Source organism: Zootoca vivipara, chromosome 8 (assembly GCF_963506605.1).
Source record: "Zootoca vivipara chromosome 8, rZooViv1.1, whole genome shotgun sequence".
NCBI classification, from domain to species: domain Eukaryota; kingdom Metazoa; phylum Chordata; class Lepidosauria; order Squamata; family Lacertidae; genus Zootoca; species Zootoca vivipara.
The window spans coordinates 64,452,717-64,479,170 of NC_083283.1; the positions used below are offsets into that span (position 1 = coordinate 64,452,717).

The 26,454-nt window shown below is 44.0% G+C and overlaps 2 protein-coding genes across 6 annotated transcripts in view; one reads left to right on the plus strand and one right to left on the minus strand.

Moving 5' to 3' along the window:
* PRPF4B (pre-mRNA processing factor 4B) overlaps positions 1-11,837 on the minus strand; it is a 29,710-nt gene extending 17,873 nt beyond the window's left edge. For all 4 annotated transcript variants that reach the window (XR_004693263.2, XR_004693262.2, XR_004693261.2 and 1 more), the window contains exons 1-6: positions 11,689-11,837; positions 4,443-5,636; positions 3,428-3,598; positions 2,670-2,822; positions 1,320-1,401; positions 348-558 (exon numbers count right to left, since the gene is read on the minus strand). Coding sequence is in view for 1 of the 4 variants with exons in the window: in XM_035126389.2 (XP_034982280.2) it covers positions 348-558; positions 1,320-1,401; positions 2,670-2,822; positions 3,428-3,598; positions 4,443-5,636; positions 11,689-11,816 (1,939 nt within the window). In the remaining 3 variants the exon portion in view is untranslated. The remainder of the gene's footprint in view (positions 1-347; positions 559-1,319; positions 1,402-2,669; positions 2,823-3,427; positions 3,599-4,442; positions 5,637-11,688) is intronic.
* Positions 11,838-14,389: 2,552 nt separating this feature from the next.
* LOC118090537 (uncharacterized) lies at positions 14,390-24,104 on the plus strand. 2 transcript variants are annotated; one of them, XM_035126387.2, is made up of 5 exons: positions 14,390-14,633; positions 16,444-16,519; positions 17,540-18,107; positions 19,459-19,539; positions 20,559-24,104. In XM_035126387.2, exons 3-5 carry the CDS (start codon positions 17,558-17,560, stop codon positions 21,002-21,004), a joined length of 1,077 nt encoding a protein of 358 aa, XP_034982278.1. In that variant the 5' UTR covers positions 14,390-14,633; positions 16,444-16,519; positions 17,540-17,557; the 3' UTR covers positions 21,005-24,104. The 2 variants fall into 2 exon arrangements, with proteins under 2 accessions (XP_034982278.1, XP_034982277.1); XM_035126386.2 differs by lacking the exon at positions 16,444-16,519.
* The last annotated feature ends 2,350 nt before the right edge of the window (positions 24,105-26,454 follow it).

A 26,454-nucleotide genomic window follows, 5' to 3' on the forward strand; every position in this document is an offset into this window, starting at 1 on the left:
TAAGGAGACAGTCTCTTACTCATGGCTGCCATGTCGAATGTACCCTGTTTCTCATATTTTAAGACATACCTATAAAATAAGCCATAGCAGGATTTTTAAGCATTCAAGGAATATAAGCCATACCCCGAAAATAAGACATAGTGATAGGCGCAGCAGCAATGCCGGCCGCAGCAGGAGGAGGAGGAAAAAAATAAGACATCCCTTGAAAATAAGCCATAGTGTGTTTTTTTGAGGAAAAAATAAATATAAGACATGTCTTATAATATGAGAAACACGGTATCTCACTTTTGATTTTAGTTGTTGCAGATCTTCTTTCAGAACACATTTCACAGGAATTTGATTCTTACCATTATTTTGCTCAACAGCCATGAGGTTGTGCTTAGCCTTCACTGAGGCTTCAAAAGTGTCCACATTTTCCCGTTCATACTCTTTAACATCAGCAGCTACCCGCTCTAGAATGTCATCAGGTGAGTTTGAGCGACTGCGAGTGCTGCTCTGAGGACTGCTTGGTTCAGATGGCATAGACATGTTGCTATCTTCAGTTAGGTACTTGTATTTCTACAAAGAGAAATCTTCCATTACTTAAGCCACTGAAAAAATGTAGATTTTTATCGTGATATAATCCAAAGAAATATTTTTACTTTATTCCAGCACTGTGGAAGCAGAAGTTCATTTGTGAAAGAGGCCTTTCCCATACAATTCATTTTATTGCAGACCTCTACTGCATCATAGCTCAGTTGGTAGAACATGAGACTCTTAATCTCAGGGTCATGAATTCAAGTCCCATGTTTGGCAAAAGATTCCTGCATTGCAGGGGGTTGGACTAGATGACCCCCGTGGTCCCTTCCAACGCCTTCTATTATTATTTGATCTCAAGATTTTTTCTTATGGGTCCTTGAAGAGAGCAGGAAAGGCTTTCTTGGGCAGACAGACCTCCTAAGGCAACACTGGATCCAACTCTTCATTTCTAAGCCAAAGGAAACATAATAGATACGTCTGTGGGTGTTTGCCCAGGGCTACTAGGGTGCTACCACATACACCAGTTAGTGCATGCCACTTAGCATGCTGCAAAATGTGATGACTTGGCATTTATTGTGTGCACTCTTTGTTCAATGCACTCTTTTCCCTTTGCAGTACCTAAACATGAGGGAATTTGTGGCAGCTAATTATAACAGAAAGCTGAATGGACAGTCCTTGTAACTATGGCTACCTGAATGCCTGACCACACTCTATGGAAACAGTATGGGCAATCAGCTTTCACACTTAATTTAAAATTGCAGTCTGGTTTGGAGGGGTGGTACTATAGCACTATCACATACCTGAACAATTGCTTGCCTCTGTAATCTTCTCTGCTCTATCAAAGCTTCCTCATCTTCTTCTTCAACGTCAAAGTCTTCAAGGCTATTAACAATAATGATTGACATATCCTTCAGTCCACTTATTGATGCAAGAATTTATACTCAAATATCCTGAAAATAATACTCAAAGACTAGGATTATAAAATGTTAATTTAAATAACTTGCACGTTACAGATTGACAGGAACAAACCCCAAAGTTTTATTATAATTGACCACTATTTATAAGCATTATAAGTATTAGATATTAGCTGTTGTATTTCATTCAAACTAATTTAATATACTATGGAGGAGTTATTATGGTTAATGGTTGTATTTTTAATTTGACCGATATTGCTCTTTGTTATATTTATGTTCTCCTTGTAGTGTACTTGACTGCATTTGGTGCTATTGATTGGTATTAACAGTCCCAGAATAAATGTACATAAATATTAAGATATTGGGGAAATTTTGACTATTGAGAATATTGCATAAACATTGTACCAGTCCCTCTTCATATATGAGCCACAGATTAACCACTCTATTTGCCTTTATTATAATTATGGATGGCAAGTAAGTATAATGACAGGTGTATATTCACATATACTTTTTTTAAGTCTTCATTTTCGTGGAGATTAAGTATGTGTATTTTTACTTCACTGTGCCCAAGTATCATCTGGCCAAAAACACATACAGTATACAGTACAAACATATATGGTTGAGACTGGGAATACATATTTGTATTGGATTCTATCCAACAGTGTGACTTGGCAAGGCCTCCATCAGCAGAACAGGGAGGGAAACTTTTTTTTTTGCTCATTTCCCATCACCACTGCAAACACACACACACACACACTGGCCACACTCTAAAATGCTTTAGAGCAGATTTAGGGAGACCATAAGGAACTATGGGGAGAGAAGTTGCTGAATGGGCCTTACTATCAACTGGGTAGCACTGTTGGATAAAACCTACAAACCTGCTGACTTATAACTAAAGGTAGCAGAGCCTCAGTCAATATGAGATCAAATATTAATCAACTGACAATCATTCCCAAGGTATCCTAATATCTGGCATTGCAGCCCTATTAAACTGAACAGAATGACAGAAGAGTAGTAACAAGTTCACCAGGTATGGGTCAGCATTTTAGCTAATGTTAAAATAACAAGAAGAATGTGGTACATTAGGTAGAGGGTCAACTAGCTACAGCACTGATCTCACTATTAATATTCAAGATTGCCCTCCATGATTTAAGAAAAAGAAGACATTTCATCTGTCTACACACAGAAAAATTTGGTAGAAGATCACAATATGAAACATTAAAATTCAGTTCTTACTTTTCATCTGATGAGGATTCTTGCTCAACCTTCATCCCTTCAGAAAGGCTTCCTTTAAATTTGTCTTCTATTTTGCTCCTACTCCTCCGCCTATGGCCACCCCGTGACCTAGACCTCCTCCTAAGACGAGATCGACTCCGTCGACCCCTATCCCTGAAAATGTGGAATTAAAAGAAAAAAGAATCAATGTGACAAAGTATCTCTTATATTTATATACTTGCTTGAATCATTTTAAGGTTCAAATCTGTTCCATTCAAAAGCAAAAATTTTTTTACTTAGGATGAGGCAAGGTTTGTTCTTCATTTCCTCTCATGTTAAGATATTAACAAACCTTGCATGTTGGTTTGGAATTCAAAGTTAGGCCAGCACTGGTTTCCTCTCTGGCCGGCAGAGGGAGCAGGGCGGCCACAATTTGAGTAGCATGCTGCTAGATGAAGCATAGGAGTGTTAGGGAATTGGCAAAATGTATAGGGCTGTGTCCTACAGAGTTGCCCCATTAGTGCAAGGACTTCTGCCTCTGCAATTTGACTTCATCTTCCCTCAAGCCCCCACTCAAATATGTTCTGGGGGTTCCCTTACCTCTCCCAAGCCGAGGAAGTACCACTGAGCGGGCAGAAGTCCTTGTGCTAACAGAACAACTTTGTTGATTACAACCCATAATGCTGGCGGTGGCGCATTTTTTAAAAAAGAACCATTCTTGGTTAATGCACAAGATTAATTTCTACTTACTTATTTTTACAGTATAATAGAATATATACCTTCTCCGAGGAGATCTACTCCTCCTTCTTGGAGACCGGCTACGTCGAAGAACTGAGCGAGATCTTCGTCGAATAGGAGACCTGGATCTTCTTCTGGATGGGGACCACCTTGGTGGGCTGACATCTTTTGATCGCTCACGTCTAGAGAGGATATCATCCCTAGTTCGTGTTCTTGAAGTTAGAAGAAATATTGTAAAAATAAATATATACAAAAATAGGCCCAATTCCCTTTAAAAAACCATTTTGAAACTCACTGTAAATTTGTCTTTATAGCATTTCATAGACTGAACTCAGTAGAAATTTATACAAGCAAGAATGACATAAAAGGTCCTCCTATAATTAAAGCATATATAGACAATACCCTCCTCATGTTACATACTATAGGAAAACTGCTGAAATGTTAGCAAAACAAATTGCATATTTACACCAAATCCTCATGTGATGCTTTTATTGCCTAAAACAGTTGGCCTTTCCAAACATACCTATGCTAGTTATTTGTAGCATACAGAAAGCCTGAAAAATACCTCTTACAAGTTACAAAGTGTTCTCTGCTTTGATGTCTCCCAAGAAACAATATCAGTGGCGACGTGACAAGTCTAGCTCAGTGTACTGTTTTATTATTAAACACTTAAAACTTCAAGTTATTATGCTATTATTTTTGATATTTTGTTAAGGTCTCCCACAAATTTCTATAACACATACCGGGGAAATTGGATCCAGGTGGCTGAGTAGACCCAGAATTGGCCCACCCTCTATGGGCCACTTGGACTGGTGGGAAGAACCACCAACTTGTCAATTATGTGACATCATATGGCACCAGGTCATTCAAGTTTATTTGCCACAGCTGGAAAGGAAGAACCAGGGGCTCACTTATAGTGTTCTCCCATTTCTTCCTTTGCAAATTGGCATCTTGGTTTCACCAGTTCAGCACCTCTCATGTGTTAGGGGATGGTCAGGTGGGCACATTAAAATAAAATGTAAACCACTTATTATTAATTTTCTTCATTAAAATTACCTTGGAGAAGAAAAACGCCTCCTTTCCGATTCTCTTCTTTTTCTTTCTACAGATCTACTCTTTGCTCTTCTAGGAGACAGATTTCGAGAGGGCGATTTACTCTGCTTAGATCGGCGATCATTAAGGAGAGGTGATCTGCTGCGTCTTGGCTTATCTCGTGCTTTGGGAGACAAACTTCTTCCTTTAGGGCTGCGGCCAGGTCTTCTACCAGGAGACCTGTTTTCTTTCCCTGATGATGCATCTTTAGAAGGAGATTTGGTGGGCTTCTTCTCTTTTTCAGTCTCCAATCTCCTGGATTTTCGATCTTTAGACCTTGATCGTCTGTCTTTGGATTTGCTTCTTTGTTCTACTGGAGATTTAGATTTTTTGCCACGATCTCTGTTTTTACTTTCATTAACAGCTGGAGATTTTTTATGATCTCTAGACTTCATCTTATCTTCTGCTTTAGTCTTATCTTCTGGAGACTTTGACTTCCTATTTTTCTCCTGAGAGCGCCTTCTAAGAGTTGGAGACTTTGACTTTCCTACTTGGTCTTGAGACTTTATTTTTTTAGATGGGCTTTTTGATTTTCTCCTCTCTTTTGATTTACTTCTTGTTGTTTTCTCTTTTATTCCATCAATTCCTGACTTGCTTTTCTTTTTATCAGATCTGTGCCGAGTCCGTTCTTTTGATCTGCTCTTACTCCGTTTCTTTGAACTTGTTTTATTGTCTACAATCTCTGGTTTCCCTTTAACGTTTGATGACTTGGTTGCAGATCTAGTCCCATTTCTCACCTTATCATTGATTTCTCCCTCCTCTTCAGAACCTGACTCATAACCTTGCAATATTAATCCCATCCCAGACTGAACTTTTCCTTCCATTAGCTCATTTTCAAGTTCAGCTTTAAGCAATGCTCTTTGTTTCTCTAAGTCTTCTAAAGGAGCTAAGAAATCAATTTTAGTTCTTTTTGCTGGACCATCTTCTCTATCAGAGGCATCAGTAATCTCCTTTCGTTTATGTTTCTTATGTTTGTGCCTATGTTTATGTTTTTTGTCCTTATCTTCTTCTGAAGAATGTTTATGTTTCTTATGTTTACCTCGGTGTTTGTGTTTCTTTTTTTTATGCCGGCTGTGTTTAATTTGTGGTTGCTCTCCTTCTGAAATATCCCCATTTTCTTCATTTGCACTTCTCTCAGAAATATCAGCATCATCAATTCTGTAAATATATTTAAATAGAATAAATCAGGGATCAAATGAAATATTCTGGTTTGCAGCCAGAGATCTGACCAAATTTTCTGAGATCTTTTTCCCCCCCTCAGTCCTGTGACACAGCTTACCCCACATAGGTCTCCCAATTCTTAGTAAAGTCTTCGGAGGGGGATAATTTAGGGGGGCAGCTAGGCAGACAAGAGAGCAAGAAATTTGCCCCATAACTGTTTAGCGAACTCTTAACCTGGATTCAAGCAAAATATATCAGAAGCATGTCTGTGTCTGTAACCATCAAGGATCCCTCCTACAAGTAAATTGTAATTACCCAATAACAACACAGCACAAATACACTAGTGCAGAAAAATAAGATGGCAAAATCACTACCTAGGCACGTTCATTTTTTACTTCTACTTGTGAATTACATCAGGCGTCGGCAACCTTTTCTGCCTATTGTCTGTGGGCCGGACATGGGCCGCACAGGCACAGAAGCGATTTCTGGTGGCGCTGCGGACATTTTGGAAATGGACAGCCAGCACCGGAAATCGCTTCTGCGCAGCCGCGGACATGCGCAGAAGTGATTTCCGGTGCTGGCTGCCCATTTGCAAAATGTCCGCAGCGCCACCAGAAATCGCTTTTGCAGCTGCGTAGACGCGATTTCCGGCGCTGCTTGGCGAGTCCCCACACTTTTTTTTACCGCAGCGGGCGGCTTGGTTCACGGGCGGCCCGTGGGCTGGATAAACGGCCTCCATGGGCCGTATCCGGCCCATGGGCCAGAGGTTATCAATGCCTGAATTAGATCAATGACACAATTACACTTAAGATGTCAGTCAAAGAATATTTTTATACATTGATCCATTATTGCCCCATTTATTTTCAGATTTACTTTGGGGCACAATTAGTTTAAACAGCCATGTTCATCATCCTTGCTAAAGAAAGGACATTTTTTTCAATAACTAGAAAAAGAAACTATAGACCATTTATTATAGCTACAGTGGTACCTCTACTTACGAATAACTCTACTTACTAATGTTTCTACTTACGAACGGAGCTCCGTGCGCCATCTTGGATGCGGTTTAGATAGGATTTTTTCTACTTACGAATTTTTAGATAGGGTTGCTTCGACTTACAATTTTTTTCTCCCAATGCATCCCTATGGGATTCGACTTACAATTTTTTTCTACTTACGAATGTGTGTTCGGAACGCATTAAATTCGTAAGTAGAGGTACCACTGTATTCTTCTAGGGTTCCTGATAAGCTAATTTATGATGAACCAATCAAGATAATATTTTTATTCAAACAAATAGAGCATAAGGGACCAAGCACAAAACATGTTCAATTGCACAATTAAAGATTAGAATTAGAGTTTAGATGAAATGAAGAATATAAGAACTAAATATAATTAAATAACAAGTGTCTCTAAAATTCATATTCTGTTCATACATAAGATGCTCAAATACCAATGTATAAATATTACACCAAGGTTTGCAAACCCAGTGCCCATGATAGCCTTCATTGGCACACCTGGCATGGGCCCAAGACTCAATTTCATTTTTTAAAAAGCAAATCTTTAGCCCTCCTAGGAAGAAAAATGCACAGGTACCTTTATAGGCAATTTCTGTGAAATGAGCTAGCCTAGCTGCTCCTATCTGTTAAGTGTTTTTAGCCAAGTGCCTATGATTGCTAAGTAGTTGTTTGGACACCAGACTACAGGAATCCCTGGGGTCCTAAAGAGCACCTGCTTTGCCCTCCCCTTCCATGCATTTTCCCCACTTTATTTTTTTTCTTGTCCCTGGAATATGTCATTTACTCTTCCTTTCTGCCTCACAATCAGGATGCATCTTTCCTGTGGTAGGTTTGTATTAGATCTCTGGGAGTTATTTCCTGCAAATACTACTGTATAATAATAATAATAATAATAATAATAATAATATTTTATTTATACCCCGCCCTCCCCAGTCAAAACTAGGCTCAGGGCGGCTAACACTAATAAAATTACAATAAAACATAGAAAGCAATTAATTAAAATACAGATTAAAATACAATATTAAAATTTAAAATGCAGCTTCCTTTTAAGTAGTCCATAAATCCAAGCCATGAGGGAGGAAAACACAGGGGTCAGACTAAGTCCAGCCCAAAGGCCAGGCGGAACAGCTCTGTCTTGCAGGCCCTGTGGAAAGATGACAAATCCCGCAGGGCCCTGGTCTCCTGTGAAAGAGCGTTCCACCAAGTTGGGGCCAATACTGAAAAGGCCCTGGCCCTAGTAGAGGCCAATCTAGCCACCTTATGGCTAGGGATCTCCAGAGTATTGTTGTTTGTGGACCTTAAGGTCCTCCGCGGGGCATACCAGGAGAGGCGGTCCCGTAGGTACGAGGGTCCCAAGCCACATCTCCCCCCCCTTCCGAAGGCAAATGTTAAAACTTTGCAAAAGAGGGGGAGACATGTCTTCTTGTGTTCAGAGGATAAAGACTAGGCACTAAGATTTCACTGTAACGTTATCTGACTGTACAATGGTAAAAATCTATTCAAAAGTACGTCTCTTTGTTTCTAATGGGGCTTACTCCCAGATAAGTGGGTACAAGATGACAACCTAGGCTTTGATTTTTACAGTTGGAATGGGTGAAAGCAGGATTCTTGTGCCTTTTAACAGCTGTATCTCCACAATCAAGACCAGCAGGACATAGCTGATTTCCCATGGTATGAGTGAAGTTCATGGGGTGGGGGGAGCTGCAATAACTGTTCTCTCTCTAATTTTGTGTTGTGCCATGCCCTCCCAGTAGCCATGTAGCATTATGCAAGGCCCTCTCTATGGCAGCCATTTTGTGACCTGCACCCACAGCACTCTTGCAAAATTTGAAATGTGGCCATTGATCCCAAAAGGCTGTTGAACTACGTATCAAACTAAATTGCTTCAGAATTTACAGATCAAATTAGCATATTGACTCTGCTTAGAACACAATAAAAAATGATACACATGTGGGGTTATTACCAATGCCAGTCATAACTAATGAGTATCTTAAGTCCACTGACTTCAATGGGTCTACTCTGAGTATGACTAGTTGGATATAATCCATTGTCTCCAAAAGATAAAGCCAGAACTGTGAGTACACACACTGTCATGAATGTAATATCCCTGAGCATGATACCAAGCATAGATCCAATAATCTGTTGCCCACCTACCATTCATGAGGAACAAAAGATGAAAATATATGTGAGAACTTATGGATTTTGCAATTATTATGTGCCTTATGGCCAATTAATTTTCATTTAGCTTAAATACACTTGAGTATTATATTCCCCTTGTTATTTTTCTTATTTTAAGATGTAGGAAATAATTGTGTGTCGATCACTTTGGAAAACAGTGTAGCAACTTCCATTACTTCAGTGATTTTTAGACAACTGGGAGGAAAGCCAGCACAGTACTGTGGCATAAAGGTACAGTAGTTGAATACATCACCATCTTCACTACTGTACCTTTCAATACAGTATGCCCTCAACCTAACTGAAGTTGTAGACAGTGAATAAGGAGTCCCCCTCCCATGGACTGCTGACATAAACGGGCAATCTGACCTTGTCCATATGCTTATCACTTGAGAAAAGTGAAGAAAAAGAAAACAAGTTCTAGCAAGAAAAACTAGTTTCATTCTTATGCCATAATGTGAAACCTTCTCAAATAATTTGTGTTTCATCCGGTAACTGGTGTTGATTTTTACCAAGTCATCTGCAGCATGAAGCAAGCTTTGACACATGAAAGTTGTAGTGAAAACTAGCAAAAATTGCACTGATTAGGAGCCCCAGTGCTTGTTCTGGCTGAAGCAGAAGCAGTGGGGAGAGGGTAACACCCCCCTTTACTGCATTAGCTGCCAAGCTGACACAGCAAAGAGGTCCAGACTGAGCCTGTTGCTATCATGCAATGGCAGCATTGTCCACACTGGATCCAGCAGATCCTGTGCTGGTCCCATTTGCTGGAGGGAGGAAGTGGGCTGCTAGGTGCCACTGACCGTACTTTCCACCAGTCCACTGTTTGGGTGGGCACACCCTGACTGTGGGACTTTCCTGCTGGAAGTCAGCAGACACAATCATCCCATCTAAATGCACAGATCTGGATTGTCATGTTAGTTTAATAAGTGGAACTACAGTATTTCAAATTCTACATGGGTCATCCAACCACAAAATGTTTACAGCTAATAACTAACCAGCAAGCCACCCTCCATTGGAAATTGAGTTTTACAAGTTTATTGTGTATGTATGATTTGTTTAGTGATCGCCTCATAAAAAGGAAGTTACTAATCTAATAACCCATGGATACCATAGCTGTAACCCCCCCCAAAAAAAATTGTATTCTGGTGAATAAAGCCAGAAATTGTGTTTTCAACAGCTCACAACATAGCAACTTATTGCCCAAATTTATTGCATGCTGATCCTATTCATGTTCACTAATCAATTAGTCCCTGCAAGTTTGATTACATTTACTCTGAAATTGATGAGCACAAAATGCCCATCAAAGACATATGAGAAATGCTAGACTAAATAAAAGTTAGGTGGCAGAGTTTTGATAAAGTCTGATTTCTACATGCATACCTATGATAAAAAATGCATGATCAAGCAGATACCCCACCAGAGTTCTTACTTTGGTATGTGACTTAATCTATACTGTTATGTCCCTAAAATTACTTAAACAGGACAATAAGTTGCAATCTTCTTTCATAACTTTGGCAATTCCATCCTCATGGAATATGGGATGCAAGGTTTTTTATTACAGAAATACTAATGCACCTTTAAAATTATTTAAATAATTCATTTTTATGCCAGTCTTTTGATTTTAACTGGCTTGGCTCCTGACCATAGCTTAGACTACTGTACAAGCATTGTAACAGCTGTTAATCCAGAAATGTCACAGGAGTGGGAGCAGCTTTAACAAATACACTGTAAACATAATGCGGCTTATAAATTAAACACTAGCACTTATTTGCCTGTAAGGAGTTACTAAGACACAAAAAAGCCAAGTGTGCATGTGTGATAGACCCATATGGCATTTAGACCATGCCACAACTTTTTTAAAAAATAAACAGTCGTATCACTCAGATTGCATCGGAAGAAATGGGTAGACCTCTATTTGAGACGATTCACGCTGGAGAAATGAAGTTGGTGATGTGGGAATTAAAAACCAGTAAAATACCAAAGAAATCCATTAGTGAAGTACTTGACAGCACAGATGGCAAAGGAAAAACAGCACAGCATGTCTATGAGGAACCACCATAATATCTCTGGATGGAGGGCGGTATACAAATTCAATCAATCAATCAATCCAACAACAACAATCCCACTAGGGCTAGTAACTTTGCCCAGGCTCGTCAGACATTTCCCCAGCCACGTCGAAAGTCCAAAATGGACATAGTTAACTCTCAAAATAAGCATGAGCAGGAATTCCCCCCCCCCCCAATTCTCGCACGTTAACTTGTGAAGAGAAGAGAAAAAATCCCTAGAACTACCTTTTTTGTGTGTGTGCGGCTCTCGCCTTTGCGCACGAGCTTTCTTTTTAAACAAAGAAAGCGTAAGGTCTCGAGAGGCTACTTGCCAAACCCCTGCCGCCGCCACCGGAGAGGCTTAACGGCATTTAATCTCCAGCAAACCTTTCGGGGTTCCTCCACCAGGGAAGGAAAGCTCGCGCGGCGGCTGATCCTTGAGGGCCCGGCGGTGGGACTCCCTTCCAGGGGGGGGCGGCAACTCTGGCGAGACCCAAAAGTAGGCCCAAGCAGGCGCTGGGAAAGGGCCGGGTGGCGGCGAGGGAAAAGCCGACTTCGTGCCTCCCCGCTCGAGGTAAGGGCGGGCTCCGAAGAAGCTCGTACCGCTTCGGCCTTAGACGCCAGGCCCGGCCAGGGCCTCCTCGCGACCGTTATAACGGCCCAACAGCGCGTTCTCCCTCCCCCCTTCTCTCGCCTCGCTCTTCCCATGCCCACCCGCACTTTCTCCCTCACAGCTACCGGAACTAAACCGCGTGCTTTATAATATATATAATATAATATATATAATATATGTATCTTATGGTTCTTCTTCTTACCCGCGCCCCCGCAGCCCCGACTCCACTATCGTCGCCGCGGCCATTTTGAACTTCCGAACTCCTCGACTTCCACCGCCGTCGCCGTCGCCGCCGCCGTCGAAAGCTGAAGCGATTGAGACGTCGCGCATGCGTGCCGGCAGCGTAAGCCGAGCCGAAATAGTAATAATTAAAAAAAAAACCGCACACCTCGCTGGTCGCTTCAGCAGAAACCGGAAATGAGGTGAACGTCACGAGACCGGACGGTGGGAAACATAACTTCCGGCGGCTTGTGAGAAGCAGGGGTTTTGCTCTCGGGAGATATAGCCCTATACTTCCGGTTCCCGGTTGCCTGTAGCTTAGATGCGAAGCGAGCCAAGCGCAGCATTACCATAGAGATCGGAGGGCGAAGCGGGTTCCAGTTCCGCTGAACGGCCCCGCATATGGCGGCGTCCAAATGGGAACAGAAAGTGAGGGGTGTAACTCTTTCCCGTTTCTATGGTTCTCGAGTCTGAGCGGGGGCGGATGGGAGAGGAAGAATGGAATGTTCTGCTTTTAGGGAGCGTCTCTAAAAAGTCAGCCGCCGGGCGCAGGCGTAGAACATCCTTTATTTGTTGATGCATATAGGCCTTCCCAGGGATGCTGGAGAAAAGGCAGTGATGCAAACGAAGACTGCTCTCCTTAAGCCAGTGGCTTGAGAGTAGGTTCCCCTCGGTTGCATTTAGCTTACTTATACACAGAGTATATTCTTTTTGAAATGAATGCACCTGACTGGCATAGGTCCCTGAATTTCAGTGTTAGCCATCAACTTCAGTAAATCTACTCTGAGTAAAGATGAGTTGACAACTACTTCTGGGTGGACAGAGAGTGCGGGGATGCGGTCATTAGGGTCCGATCCTCACTGTTATTTCATGTCATGAAGTCGACGCACAGGACCAAGGAAACCTTGACTGTTGCAACAAAGAATTAAAAGCTCTACCTCTCTTTCAAATCAGAACCAGTGAAGGTCCTGTGTGAGTGTCTGGAGGCGGTTGGAGGTTGGATGGCGGCTAACAGATTGAGGTTGAATCCTGACAAGACAGAAGTACTGTTTGTCGGGGACAGGAGGCGGGCAAGTGTGGGGGACTCCCTGGTCCTGAATGGGGTAACTGTGCCCCTGAAGGACCAGGTCGCAGCCTAGGAGTCATTTTGGACTCACAGCTGTCCATGGAGGCACAGGTTAATTCTGTATCCAGGGCAGCTGTTTATCAGCTCCATCTGGCACGCAGGCTGAGACCCTACCTGCCCACGGATGTCTCGCCAGAGTGGTGCATGCTCTAGTTATCTCCCGCTTTGGACTACTGCAATGCGCTCTACGTGGGGCTACCCAGGTGACCCGGAAACTACAATTACTCCAGAATGCGGCAGCTAGACTGGTGACTGGGAGCAGCCGCCAAGACCACATAACACCGGTCTTGAAAGACCTACATTGGCTCCCAGTACGTTTCCGAGCACAATTCAAAAAGTTGGTGCTGACCTTTAAAGCCCTAAATAGCCTCGGTCCAGTATACCTGAAGGAGTGTCTCCACCTCCATCGTTCTGCCCGGACACTGAGATCCAGTGCCGAGGGCCTTCTGGCGGTTCCCTCGCTGCGAGAAGCCAATTTACAGGGAACCAGGCAGAGGGTCTTCTCGGTAGTGGAACCCGCCCTGTGGAACGCCCTCCCACCAGATGTCAAAGAGAAAAACAACTACCAGACTTTTAGAGGACATCTAAAGGCAGCCCTGTTTAGGGAAGTTTTTAATGTTTAATAAATTATTGTATTTTAATATTTCTGCTGGAAGCCGCCCAGAGTGGCTGGGGAAACCCAGCCAGATGGGCAGAGTATAAATATTATTTATTATTATTATTATTATTATTATTTATGATATGTAATAAAACATTAAAAGCGGTGTGAAAAATCTTGATAAAAATGAATTTAAACCAGAACAGATTAAGAGAGCTGGAAAAATTGCCTGGTGCCAAAACGGCATCAGGTACAGGTGCCTGTGTAATTCTCTCAGGAAGCGCTGCACAGCGAGAATGGCCCTTTCCACAATAGCTACGGTACTTGGGACCCCTCAGAATAAAATCTCAAGATGCGCATGGAGATAATAAAATCTCTCAGGTGCCCGGGTCTCAAGCCATGAAAGGACCAACTCGTAAAGTGGAAAGGTGTTTCTTTGAATCCCTCGACCTCTCACCATCCCCTCCATGGGTCCCATTGTCAACATTTTCACCTGCATATTATTATTACCTAATAAACCATATTTTACATCTTTCCATGTTATCTATTGTAATCGTTACATTACAAGTGTTTTTAAAATCCTGCTAATGTTCTCATCTGCTTACAGTGGTCTCCTAAATAAATTGTAAATTCCCCCCCCCCCATTCTTTCTTGAAGTTGTTGTCTTCTTGGTTCCTGAGCTTTCCGGTCAGTCTTGCCATTTCGGTATATATTCCATCAATTTAACAAAGAAATCCCTACATTTGGTTATGTATTTGGTAATGTGATAACTTTTTACTTGTAAAATCAAATTAGAAGTATTGCAAAGAAAAGAAAAGTGGAAACGTGTAGTAGCTTTCAAGTGTAACAGGGATGAAGGAAACCATCCCGCAGTTTTGTTCCGAGGCCATTTGCACATGCTCCCTTAGCGCTTTGGTAGGAGGGGTCTGGGTATCTGCAAGGCAGCTTTGGCTTGGGAAGTTGGTGAGAGAAGCAGGGAAGGGCTTGGAGGAGCGGAAGCAGATCGGGAGCAAGGGAAGCCATCCTGGTTTAGCTCCCCTGCGGAGGGGAGCAGAGGGGGAGGTCCTGCCTGTCTCCCCTTGGCTAAGCTTGCGTGCACAAGGTTTCCTGTCGCGTGGCGGCGGCGGATGATTTAGCAGGGGCGCAAGGACCCGAAGTTCTCGCTGATGGATCTGCGCAAAACTTTTACCCATGGGTAACAAAGGTATATTTCTTTCATGGCCGTCCCTGAGCATGAAAACCGGAGGAGGGGATTTGCTGGCTCCTTCCTGGAAGACAAAAGCACAGCCGCTCCATTATATATTGCCCTGTGCGCGCCTTAAGCCTCGTACTTTGCGCATACTCCCCTCTTCGGTTTTTAAATCTTTGCTTCTGCCCCTAGTAAAGAGGAGTCGGTGCATATTTACCTCGCTTTATTTCACTGTATGATTTGCTCCCCCAGTCCCGTGAACTTGAATCTAGGGGGGATTCTACCCATATTACGTTAAATGAGTGCAGCATCTTCGAGGTGTTCTGCATTTTCAACCGCTTTTAAAAAGCGTTGCAAAAAACGGTTGGCCTAAAATAGTACGAGATCCCTGTTAAAGATGCAGTGTAATTGTACCTGTGGTTTTGCTGGGTTTGTTTGTGAGCATTCACTTAAGATCTGTGCTATACGTATAGAGCTTAACGTCTTTCCCGAAGTTAGCGCTTCCGTTGCAGGAAACTCATTTTCCAAGCAATAAACTGCAGGAAAAGGCAGTTAATACAGGAAGAGCTTTGCTGGATCAGACCAACGGCCCATCTAGTCAAGTGTCCTCTATTTGGCCAGTAGCCACGGGGAGCAGGCCACGGGTGTCGGTGCTTGCATGGCCCCTCACAATTGGTGTCACTGCAATGTACAAGGAGTGGCAAAGTGGCAGGGAGGCCAGCACTGCCCAGGCAGCCCAGTGAAGTCAACTTATACCAACATCTCCCCTCTCTTGCCTCTCTCCCTCTTGGTAAGCCACAGTGATGGCAATGATGGGAGGCCAGGGAATTGCATTAGCACAGCAACCTGTTTCCCACTTGTGCTCACCAGGAATTACTGTACTGTTCAGCGACATGCCACCTTCGGTATGCAGCCATTGTGGTTGGTTGCAAAGATTTGTCCTCCATGAATTTGTTTAACCATCTTTTGAAACCATCCCAGTCGATGGCCTTGTTTTAACTGTGTGTTGTGTGAACACACTACCATTGGGCTGTAGGACTAAACAAACACATCTTTAAGCACCAAATTTTGAAATTCTGGAATTTGGAATTTAATTCCATAGGAACATTTGGACTTGTAAGTCAAGTCCGGATAGGCGATATCCGGTTTTGCAACATCGCGACATATCTATATATCACAATGACTGAAATAAGGATGGAGATATGTAGAGGTAGAGGCATTGACTGGCTTCACGGTTTTCCCCACATTGTGATTTTTTGGCATAGCGCACACACACACACACACACACACACACACAACATGACTTGTGATATATTGCCAGGTCAAAAATTATGAAACCGATATCACAAGATGGACTTCGAACCGGTTTTGGAAGATCACCGGCAGATCACCCAGTCCTAAAGTAAATATCTCCAAGATGAGCGTTGTGTTGGAGGGAGGAAAGAAAAATGACGCAGGACAAAAAAAAATGGCTACTTGCTATAGTAGCTATATTCTGCCTCCATGGTCATTATGGTCAGGACAAAAATAAAATGTGGCTACTTGCTACAGTGGCTATATTCTGTCTCCATGGTCAGAGGTATTATGCTTCTGAACAGCAGTTTCTGGAAACTGCAGGACAAAATATCACTGTTGTGCTCACGTCTTGCTTGTGGGGTCCCCATGGGTATCTGGATGGTCCCTGTGAAAACGGGCTGGAGTAGATGAGCCGTTGGTCTGATCCCGTTGGGCTGTTCTTCTGTTCTAATAAAAGTAGAATTTCTTTTCATGTTTCTTTGTACTGACCACAGTTTTGATCATTGATCTGCTTGTTTTGAACTCCCAGGAGTCTGGAGCAAATTCACCAATGATTGAAAAACAAAAAAGAAACCCCAATAATTAATAAGACTGAAAGACAGTTTGTAAGTAGACTTTTAATTTTTGAATGTGTTGGATCTTTTCTCACCATTCATATTTTAACTCGACAGGTTATTAACATATACATTCATCATAGTCTTTCAAACATATTGTATTTTCCAAAAAAAAAAAAAAAACCCACCCACAATTTGCAAACTGCAATAGAGTAATGGATAATTCAGTGTAAGTTTATTTGATGGGGTTTTAACCTGGGGTGGTTATGTATTAAATTGTTTTAAAATGTTATATGTTAATTTGGATTTTTGTATCTGTGGAGTGGGAGCTTGTTTAGGGGTTTTGGTTGGGGAATGTATTTTTTCATTAGTTTGCATACATTAGCATTGCTACTTGTTTTAATTGTGTATTTTGTGCTTTTATATTATAACTTTGTGTTGTGAACCACCCTGAGACCTACGGGTAAGGGGTGGCATACAAATTTATTTTAATAATAGGAAGAGCAATAATAAGAGTAATAATTTAACGTAAAGCATAAAAATGGCTTTTGACCTATTATCGGCTAAGGATTTGGGTGTGTGTGTGGAAGTACCCCACTACTCTAGAGAGGTGTATAGCTCAATTGGTTAGAGCATGGTGCTGATAATGCCAATCGCTGAATATTCCTGCATTGCAGGGGGTTGGACTAGATCAAGCGTAGGCAACCTTGGCTCTTTGGACCTTTGGAACTACAACCTTTGGAACTACAACTCCCATGATCCCTGACCACTGGCCCTGTTAGCTAGGGGTCATGGGAGTTGTAGTTCCAAAACATCTGGAGAGCCAAGGTTGCCTATGCCTGGACTAGATCATCCTCATGGTCTCTTGCAACTCTACAATTCTATGTGGTATTGCATGCCAATCTTTACCTAGGAAGGGATGGGTAACGTTCCCATATGGTAGTTTGGCTGGACAGTGAGGAGGATAGTTCAGTGGTAGAGTCCATGTTTTTTTGGGGGGAAAGCGACTTGCGTCCTCTTGAGACAATGTCACCCAGTCTGCCATTCCCCCCCCCCTTCGTAACTTTATAGGTTGTTAATTTCAACACAATGAGCCGCCGTGGAAACAACTGGGCCTACACTGAGGTAATTGACCTCCTGGATATATGGGGAGAGCAGAAGATCCAGAAGCTGCTCCAGAGCAGCTACAGAAATATGGACACGTTCCAAGTAATTGCAAGCGAGATGGCCAAGCGGGGACACGAGCGCACTGCCCAGGAGTGCCGGACCAAGACGAAAACAATGCGGAGGGATTACAAAAAGGCCAAGGACAACCCCTCTTCGCTGGGCGGGCGCATGACGTGCCCTTTCTACGAGCAGCTCGATAGGATATTGGCCGGCGATTCTGGCTTCCAGCTCCCAAGGAGGCTACCGCATGTTGCTCTGCCGGAGGAATCGTCGGGGGATACCAGTTCTCCGTGTCCCCTGGCGGAAGGAGCCGCACCCGTGGTGCCCGAGGACTATAGCGAGAGTCCGGATCAGTTTTCCCCATGCACACAGGTCGCTGTGGAGATCTCCGATTCCGCCACGCCCAGTCCCATGTTCTACATGACGAGGGCGGTCTCCGCGAAGCCCGCAAGCATGTCTTGGCCGGCAGCAAGTAAGAACTCCGCTTTGTGCCCGGGAGAAACTTGTAGCAATGCTAATAATTTTATTCTTTATACGCCGCCCAGACCGACTGGGTTGCCCCAGCCACTCTGGGCGGCTCCCAACAAAATAATAAAAGCGCAGTAAAACGTCAAGCCTTAAAAACTTCCCTGAACAGATGTTGCTTTCAGATGTTGCTCCTTGTGAGATTCCGTGCATTGGTCCACCTGTGCCGTGGCTGTGTTTATTTATTATATTTTCTTACACTTACGTCCTGTCTTCCTTCCATCATGGAACCCAAGGGACAGGTGGTGCTCAAACAGTCTCCCATCCAAGCACTGAACAGACAAGCTTGGTTTCAGCAACGGGGTGGAGGAGAGGGCCATCCATGGCTCCAAGCCATGATGATGTCTATGCTCAACCTCCACAGTTGGAGACAGCAATGCTTCTGAATAGCAGGCCGTTCTTATGTGGCCTCCTGTTCCTTCAGAGTCCAGGCATAGGCAACCTTTGGCTCCCAGATGTTTTGGAACTACAACTCCCATGATCCCTGACCACTGGCCCTGCTAGCTAGGGATCATGGGAGTCATAGTTCCAAAACATCTGGGAGCCAAAGGTTGCCTTTGCCTGCTTCAGACCATACCCTGGGACTATGTTGCTGCTTCTAGTTCAGGACAGTGCTTGTGTACTTATGCTATTCTAAGCTTCTCATAGGTATTTGGTTGTCTAATGTGAGAAGGAAATGCTGGGCCAGATGGGCCTTTGGTCTGATCTAGGACTGGGTAATATATTGATATACCATCCAAAACCGGTTTGAAGTCCATACCATGATACTGGTTTCATCATTTTTGACCTGGCAATATATTGTGAATTGTGATGTGGTGTGTGTGTGTACTATGCAAAAATCACAATGTGGGAAAAATCGTGAAGCCAGCCAATGCCTCTACATAGCTCCATCCTGATGCCAGGCATTGTGATATATAGTGGTACCTCGGTTTTCGAACGTCTCTGTTGACGAACATTTTGGTTTTTGAACGCCGTAAACCCAGAAGTAAATGCTTCGGTTTTCGAACGCGCCTCGGAAGTCAAACATGAAACGCAGCTTCCGTATTGTGCTTTCTGTATTGAGTTTTCTGTTTTGAGGCTTCCGTTTTAAGTTTTCAATTTTCGAACATTTCGTAACTTGAACGGTCTTCCGGAACAGATTACGTTTGAAAACCGAGGTACCACTGTATTTGCAATGTTTAGCTGGTGATATATCACGATATTGGAAACCAAATATTGCCCAGCCCTAGCCTGACCCAGCAGGCCTCTTCATATGTATAAAACATATTAATTCACATATCTTTTTTCATTCCTGCTAGAAGCGGATCACCCGGCTCCATCCCTCTCCTCTATGTTCCTCAGTAACCCTGGCAGCTCATCAACCAAAGGTTCAAGAATGGGTAAATATGAAATGATAACATGACGAGATAAAAAAAAAAGTTTAAAATGAGTATGTAAAAAAAAATCCCAAAGTGTTTCTGTTAGGTATTATAGGGACAGAAATCTTCCCCCCAATGTTAAAGTTGTTTATGTATTTAGCAACAGCAGCTAGGATTCTATATGTCCCAACCAATGAAGAATGGATAAGTAAGATAAACTATGCAGAACTGGCAAAATTAAGAGAATCTAATTATGAGTGTTTTACGTAAGAATGGATGCCTTTTTCAGACTATTTAAAGAAATATTATAGTATGATGAACTTGCGAGCAAGATTTGAGCTATGAGCAACAGAGGTAATGAGATTATAATATTGTGGTTATGATTTAATAGAAGATTGGGTACAGCAGAAGGGGAGAAACAACAACTACATGGAAAAATAAGAGAAAAGATGAAATTGTGTTTTGATTGTATACGTTAAAAATGTTGAAACTTCATAAAACATAATTGCATGTTTAGCCTGGAGAAGAGAAGGTTAAGGGGTGATATGATAGCCATGTTCAAATATATAAAAGGATGTCATATAGAGGAGGGAGAAAGGTTGTTTTCTGCTGCTCCAGAGAAGCGGGCACGGAGCAGTGGATTCAAACTACAAGAAAGAATATTCCACCTAAACATTAGGAAGAACTTCCTGACAGTAAGAGCTGTTCGGCAGTGGAATTTGCTACCAAGGAGTGTGGTGGAGTCTCCTTCTTTGGAGGTCTTTAAGCAGAGGCTTGACAAGCATATGTCAAGAATGCTTTGATGGTGTTTCCTGCTCGGCAGGGGGTTGGACTGGATGGCCCTTGTGGTATCTTCCAACTCTACGATTCTATGATTCTATGCAGGGTGGAGAATGGGTAAATACATCACAGAATTCATTTTGTTAGTATTTAACCTACCCAGAGTCCTTTTGTATCACATTGCAATGTGCACTCCCCTTTTTAATATATGGCTCTGTGTGTGTGTGTGTGTGTGTGTGTGTGCGCCTGTCTATCTCCAGATGCAACGGTGGCCCCTTCGTCGGTTCTGCTGCCCAACGGCCCGACTCTGTCTTCTGAAGGGCGGCTGACCAGAGTCCGAAAGCGCCAAAGGAAAACCAGGAACGACTTGGTGATGGAATTGTCACGAATAGCAGACAGGAGGGTTCAGACCGCAACCGACAGAATCCTGTCTTCCTTGAACCGGTATGCCACCGCAGACCTCCAGGACCGAGAGAGGGACCGGGCAGACACGGCTCAAATCATTGCCATCATGCATCGCCAGACAGAACTGCTGGAGTCGCTGGTGCAGATGCAGCCTGTCGAGCAGACGCCGGTGTCCCCTGCACCCTCGTGGCACCCTCGGCCGCGCTCCGCCATCTCTCCCCCCTCCCGTTCGGGTGTCCCCAGGAGGACACTGGTGCCCCGGGTGACCCACAGGCGGAGACCACAGAAGTACAGCCCTTAACTGTACTACTGAGGAAGAGGGCTTCCTAGTTAAAGTTGCTGGGTGCTACTGGAACAATATATTGAGAGCCTACACCCAGAGGCATTTGTATTAACGGCTGGAGTATCTAATGCTAGAATAGGACATAAACAATGAGGCATAATATATGCTCCTGAAGCCTCAGTCGTGTACCCATTCTCCTGAAACCGAGCCCCCTTGAACTCAATGGGGCTTACTTTTGAGTAGTTATGCATAGCGTTGTACTCTTAAGGGTTTGGATTTAGATGCTCTGGAAGACTGTTTTGTAGCATATGTTCCAAAGACACCAAGATTAATTATCTGGTTCCCTATTGGCCCTGTGGGTTAGACACTTAGGTGCTAAAAATCTTAATGGGTCTTCGCCTAATTATGTTGATGGCCAATGCCACCCCCCCTCCACGTCTTCCTTTTTTAAATTTTGTATTCCTTGAAATCTCATTTAAGTTTTAAACTCCTTGCCCCCCCCTGTTTTAATTATTATCGTTATCGCCTGGGAGATGGCATGAATATGCAATGGTTGGGGCGATCTGGAGAGCAACACAGGTTCTTCCAGTGGTGCAACAAGAAAGCTTGCTGGCACATTTGCAAAGCTAAGCAGGGTCCGTTATGGTTTCAAATCGGATGGGGAACCATGTGTTGAGATTCTTGCATTGCAGAGGGTTGGACTGGATGACCCCCAGGATCCCTTCCAATTCTACAATTCTGTGCCTCCCTCTTCTACTTGGTTTCTTTGTCCTCTTTTGATAGGTGGGTCCAGCTTTCTTCTATGCAAACAGGATAAAGAGGATGGGCATATACTGTGGACATAATACATGAAATTGTGTATCATGTAGGGTGGGAACATAATATAAATTAATACCAAACATTTATTTAATGCTAACCGTTAGCTAGTTGAAGTATAGACCAGAACAATAATGCAGTCCTTAAACATAGGGTTTTGGACACCTCCGTGCATCAGCTTGCCATGGCCAAGGCTTGGTCCTTTTCTGCTGAATAGGAAGTGGGAAGAGAAGACATCCGTTTCATCCCCTTCCTCCTAAATCATTGCTTTTGTAATACATAGAAGTCAGAACATTTCCCTTCCTGGCTGAAAGCATGACATCCGCTGCACAGCTATGGCCTGACCTCCGTGGTCCATCTGTGGTGTGGGGAGGTGAGGAATTGACGTGTCTTTATGTCACTGGCAGATACAGGCTTTGAAAACCATGGCCCTCAATGTTTATGTTGGGTAGGTGAGATGAGTGTTGCAAGGAGAAGTTACAGATGGATTTAAAAAAGGGGCTGAGAAGGTGGAAGGTGGAAGGACTTCATCAGCGGAAGGTAGGGCGAGGTGTGCATTCGACCTGGAGAACAGCAGGACACGGAAGATGCCATGCAGGCTGATTTCAGATGAGCTTGCATAGGTGAATGAGGATTAAAAATGGGATAGATGGGAATTAGAGGTGGAGAGTGTTAAACACAGCGCGATTTTTCTAGGTGCCGGAACTCGCCATGGACGTCTCCCTTCTTCTCTTACAATGCCAATGGCGCCCACATGAGAGGTGGGAGAAGTTGCGGCTGAAAAAATTGCCCTGGTGTAATAACTAAAAGCTAAATGTTGGTTGTCGAGATCAACAGGGATTCAGTACAAACAACGTAAGGGGAGGGTGATGTGATCAGAAGAAGGGAAGCAAGAGTTCTGTTTGGTTGCTTCTGGGCAGCATCTCTGCTCATCACTGCAAAGGAAATAAGGGAGCAAAGTATCTCACGGGAGAGGTACCATCTAGTGAAAGTGGGGGTGCCTCTCTTAATCCCCCCCCCCGCATTTGTTTTTGTAACCTGTGCCAGTTCCACTGGCTTGTTGGACTAGCAGCAATAAACGGGGATTGGCACAACTCCTATCTCGGTTGCTGACACTGAGCGCATCGCCTGAGAGCATGCCTGCCACTCTATAATCGCTGCAGGAAGTAACCATGTAAGAAAAAGGTGCATGGCTTGGTGGCACCCAGCGAATACAGAGGCGGCTTATAGATACCCAAAGTAATGATCTTAAAGATCTATAGGAAATATTACAGTTTGAACATGGAATCCACAGTGTATGAGTGGCTTTAAAACTTACTTCCAGGGATCTTTCAGTGAGGGGGAAAAAAATCTGGGTAGTTTTTACCGGAAGATAACTTCCTCACTGCTGTTTATCTCCACCGCCATTTGCAGACACCGAAGATTATTGGGTATGTGCTAGGGCAGAGCTTTCCAAAATTTTCATGTTGGTGTGACACACTTTTTAGACATGCATCATTTCGTGACACAGTAATTCAGTTTTACTAGCAAACCAGAGGTTAAACTAACCCCATTTGTGCGACACACCTACACACTACAGCCAACATGCTAGTGTGTCGCGACACACAGTTTGGAAAGCTGTGCTAGGGAATATCCTTGGATTACGTAGGGCAGCAGAGATATCCTACAGGACTGACTTTTGCCCTATTTGGGGCTGCTTAAGCCTGACAGCAGGTGTGAGGAAACGCCCTCCAGAAGTTTCTGAACTTCAGCTCCCATGGTCCCTGGCCTTTGACCATGTTTGCTAGGGCTGATGGGAGTTGTAGTTCAGCATCATCTGGTGGGCTGAAAATTCCCGTACAGCGTGCCCACAAGTCCTTGGTAGATGTGTGGAGCAGGCAAGGCAATGTAAAACAATGTTAAGACCCCTGGGACTAGATATGTAAAGGCACAAAATACCTATAACTTCTTGAAAGAGTGGCAATCCAATTGAGAGTGGTAGCCAGTTTTGACTAGTTGGATAGAATTAACAGATGAATTAGTGGGCTTAAGCAGTTGTGGAGAGGCCATACCACAGACCTTTGGAGAATGGGGAGCAAATTATTTTTGTCTACAAAAAGGCAATTGATAAGAATTGTGCTTACCATGGATGTGACAGGTGTGCTAGGTCCCTTGTTTCAGCAACATGACAGGCAAGGGTTGTGTCGAGAAATACAAGAGATATCCTAGCTTAGAATGGTATTTTAGCTTTCTTTTGTAACGGCAAACCTCTTTACTTGCCTGTATTATAAACCCTGCTTCATAAAAACTGTTTCAAACCAAATTTGCCTCCCTTTCTCTTTCTGCGTGATGTGTTATCAGCAGGTCGCATGCTCATTGGATGTGGTTTAAGTAGGGTTAAGTACTCTGACCTGCTTCAGGCAAGGGATGCAAGGCAAATCAAGGGAGGGATAATGGTGGGGAAGACAACCCAACTTGGGTGCAGGCAGCTAGAAAGGAAGGGAGCACAGCCTGAAGAGCCGTTGGGGGCACACAGGGGATCTACAACCACACTAGTGTGATGAGTCTGCTTGGGTACAGAACTCTGCCCAGACGAGGCCAAACGGAGCGACACTAATCTGTTGCCTCATACCTGACCAGTACGCTTCCAAGCACAGTTCAGAGCATTGGTGCTGACCTGTAAAGCCCTAAACGGCCTCATCCCAGTATACCTGAAAGAGCGTCTCCACCCCCATTGTTCAGCCCGGACACTGAGGTCCAGCTCTGAGGGCCTTCTGGCGGTTCCCTCACTGCGAGAACCAGGGAACCAGGCAGAGGGCCTTGTTGGTAGTGGCACCCTCCCTGTGGAAGGGCTCCCACCAGATGTCTAGGAAATAAACAACTATCCAACTTTTAGAAGACATCTGAAGGCAGCCCTGTCTAGGGAAGTTTTTAATGTTTCATGTTTTATCGTGTTTTTAATATTCTGTTGGGAGCTGCCCAGAGTGGCTGGGGAAACGCAGCCAGATGGGCAGGGTATAAATTATTTATTATTATTATTATTACCTCGGAAGGTTAACACAATTCAGAAACATTCAGTCATATTTACTATTTGCACTGGGGAGTTAAGTGTAGTGGTGGAAGGGAAGGCACAAAGGTTTCGAGGTTAGATGATATCCCGTCTTCGCCGAGCATTTGTCCCCATTCATTTGCAGAGAAAGGACAACTCATCCTGATTTGCTTTCAGGCTGTTTATATGTTTTCCTGTTAGTCAGTCATCTCACACTTGGGGTCCCCTACTCCCCGCGGCTTCCCCCAGCAGATGGGTTGTCAGACCCCCTAGGTTCGTCTCCCCTCTGTGTAGCTAAATTCATGGAGACTCGTTAAGTTGTGGCCTGATTAAACCCAACATGTTAACAAGTGTTCCAAAGGGTGTGTGATTTCCCAGGGACAGGTACCAGAAAACAGTTGGGATACTTAACCAGCGAGTATTTGCTTAGTGCAGGAGTGGGGTTCTGTTGTGGGGTGCATTTTGGGGTGGGGTGGGGATATCTGTGTGTGCCTGCAAGCTAGTAGTGTGCTGGGCCAGAAGCAAAAGTAGGTAGAGCACTCTGTCACCTCCTCTCCTCTGTGCCACTGCCGCCTTCTATTGCTAACTCTCCAGTCTGTTCCCCCATTCCCCCCCTCCCTTGCCACTAGCACAAAAGGTTGAAGGTTACCCTTTGCCCAACCCCCTGATGAAAAGCTTGTGGGTGAAAGACTGCATGGGAGTGCATCTGAGCACCTCTGAGGCTCCTGAAGGAAAGACAGAATATCTGCTCAAGTCACCTTGTCAACGTTATTTTGCAGTTTCCTTACCATTTTAGGCTCTAGCCCCAAAGCAGCAACTTGAGATTCAAGGTTCTGCTAAGGAAACATTTCATGCTTACGCTCAGATAACTCCAACACAGTTTTAATCGTGCTTTGCTGCTTTTAAAAGGTAAAGGTAAAGGGACCCCTGACCATTAGGTCCAGTTGTGACCGACTCTGGGGTTGTGTGCTCATCTCGCATTATTGGCCGAGGGAGCCAGCGTATAGCTTCCAGGTCATGTGGCCAGCATGACTAAGCCGCTTCTGGCAAACCAGAGCAGCACATGGAGACGCCGTTTACCTTCCCGCTGTAGCGGTTCCTATTTATCTACTTGCATTTTGACGTGCTTTCGAACTGCTAGGTTGGCAGGAGCTGGGACCAAGCAACGGGAGCTCACCCCGTCACAGGGATTCGAACCGCCGACCTTCTGATCAGCAAGCCCTAGGCTCAGTGGTTTAACCACAGCGCCACCTGGGTCCCTTTTAAGGTCTACTTTTAAGGACCCACAAACAAACAAAATCAGAACGGCATGTTTTCCTCTGGAGCAGAGGTTTTCAACCAGCGTGTCGTGGCACCCTGGGGTACCTTGAATGAAGGTCAGGGGTGCTGCGGGCAACACCAACCTCTTTCCTTCCCTCCCTTCTCTTATGCCCTCTCACGTCTCTGCCTTCCGAAGGCTTGCACAGTTGTTTGTTCTTCTCCTGCCATTGCTGCCTCCCAAGTTAAAGTGCCGGCCTCATATTCACCTTTGGCCAGTCTCCACTGAGCCACTAAGGCTTGGGCATCCTTTGCCCTGTGGGGCAGCGTGGGGAGGCACCTCTCTTTGGGTGGGTGGGGGCAGCTC

Coding starts and splice junctions, on each gene's coding strand:
- LOC118090537 (XM_035126387.2), top strand. CDS start 17,558: ATGAGCCGCCGTGGAAACAACTGGGCCTACACTGAGGTAATTGACCTC. Junction 18,108..19,458: donor CATGTCTTGGCCGGCAGCAA/GTAAGAACTCCG, acceptor CATTCCTGCTAG/AAGCGGATCACCCGGCTCCA. Junction 19,540..20,558: donor AACCAAAGGTTCAAGAATGG/GTAAATATGAAA, acceptor GTCTATCTCCAG/ATGCAACGGTGGCCCCTTCG.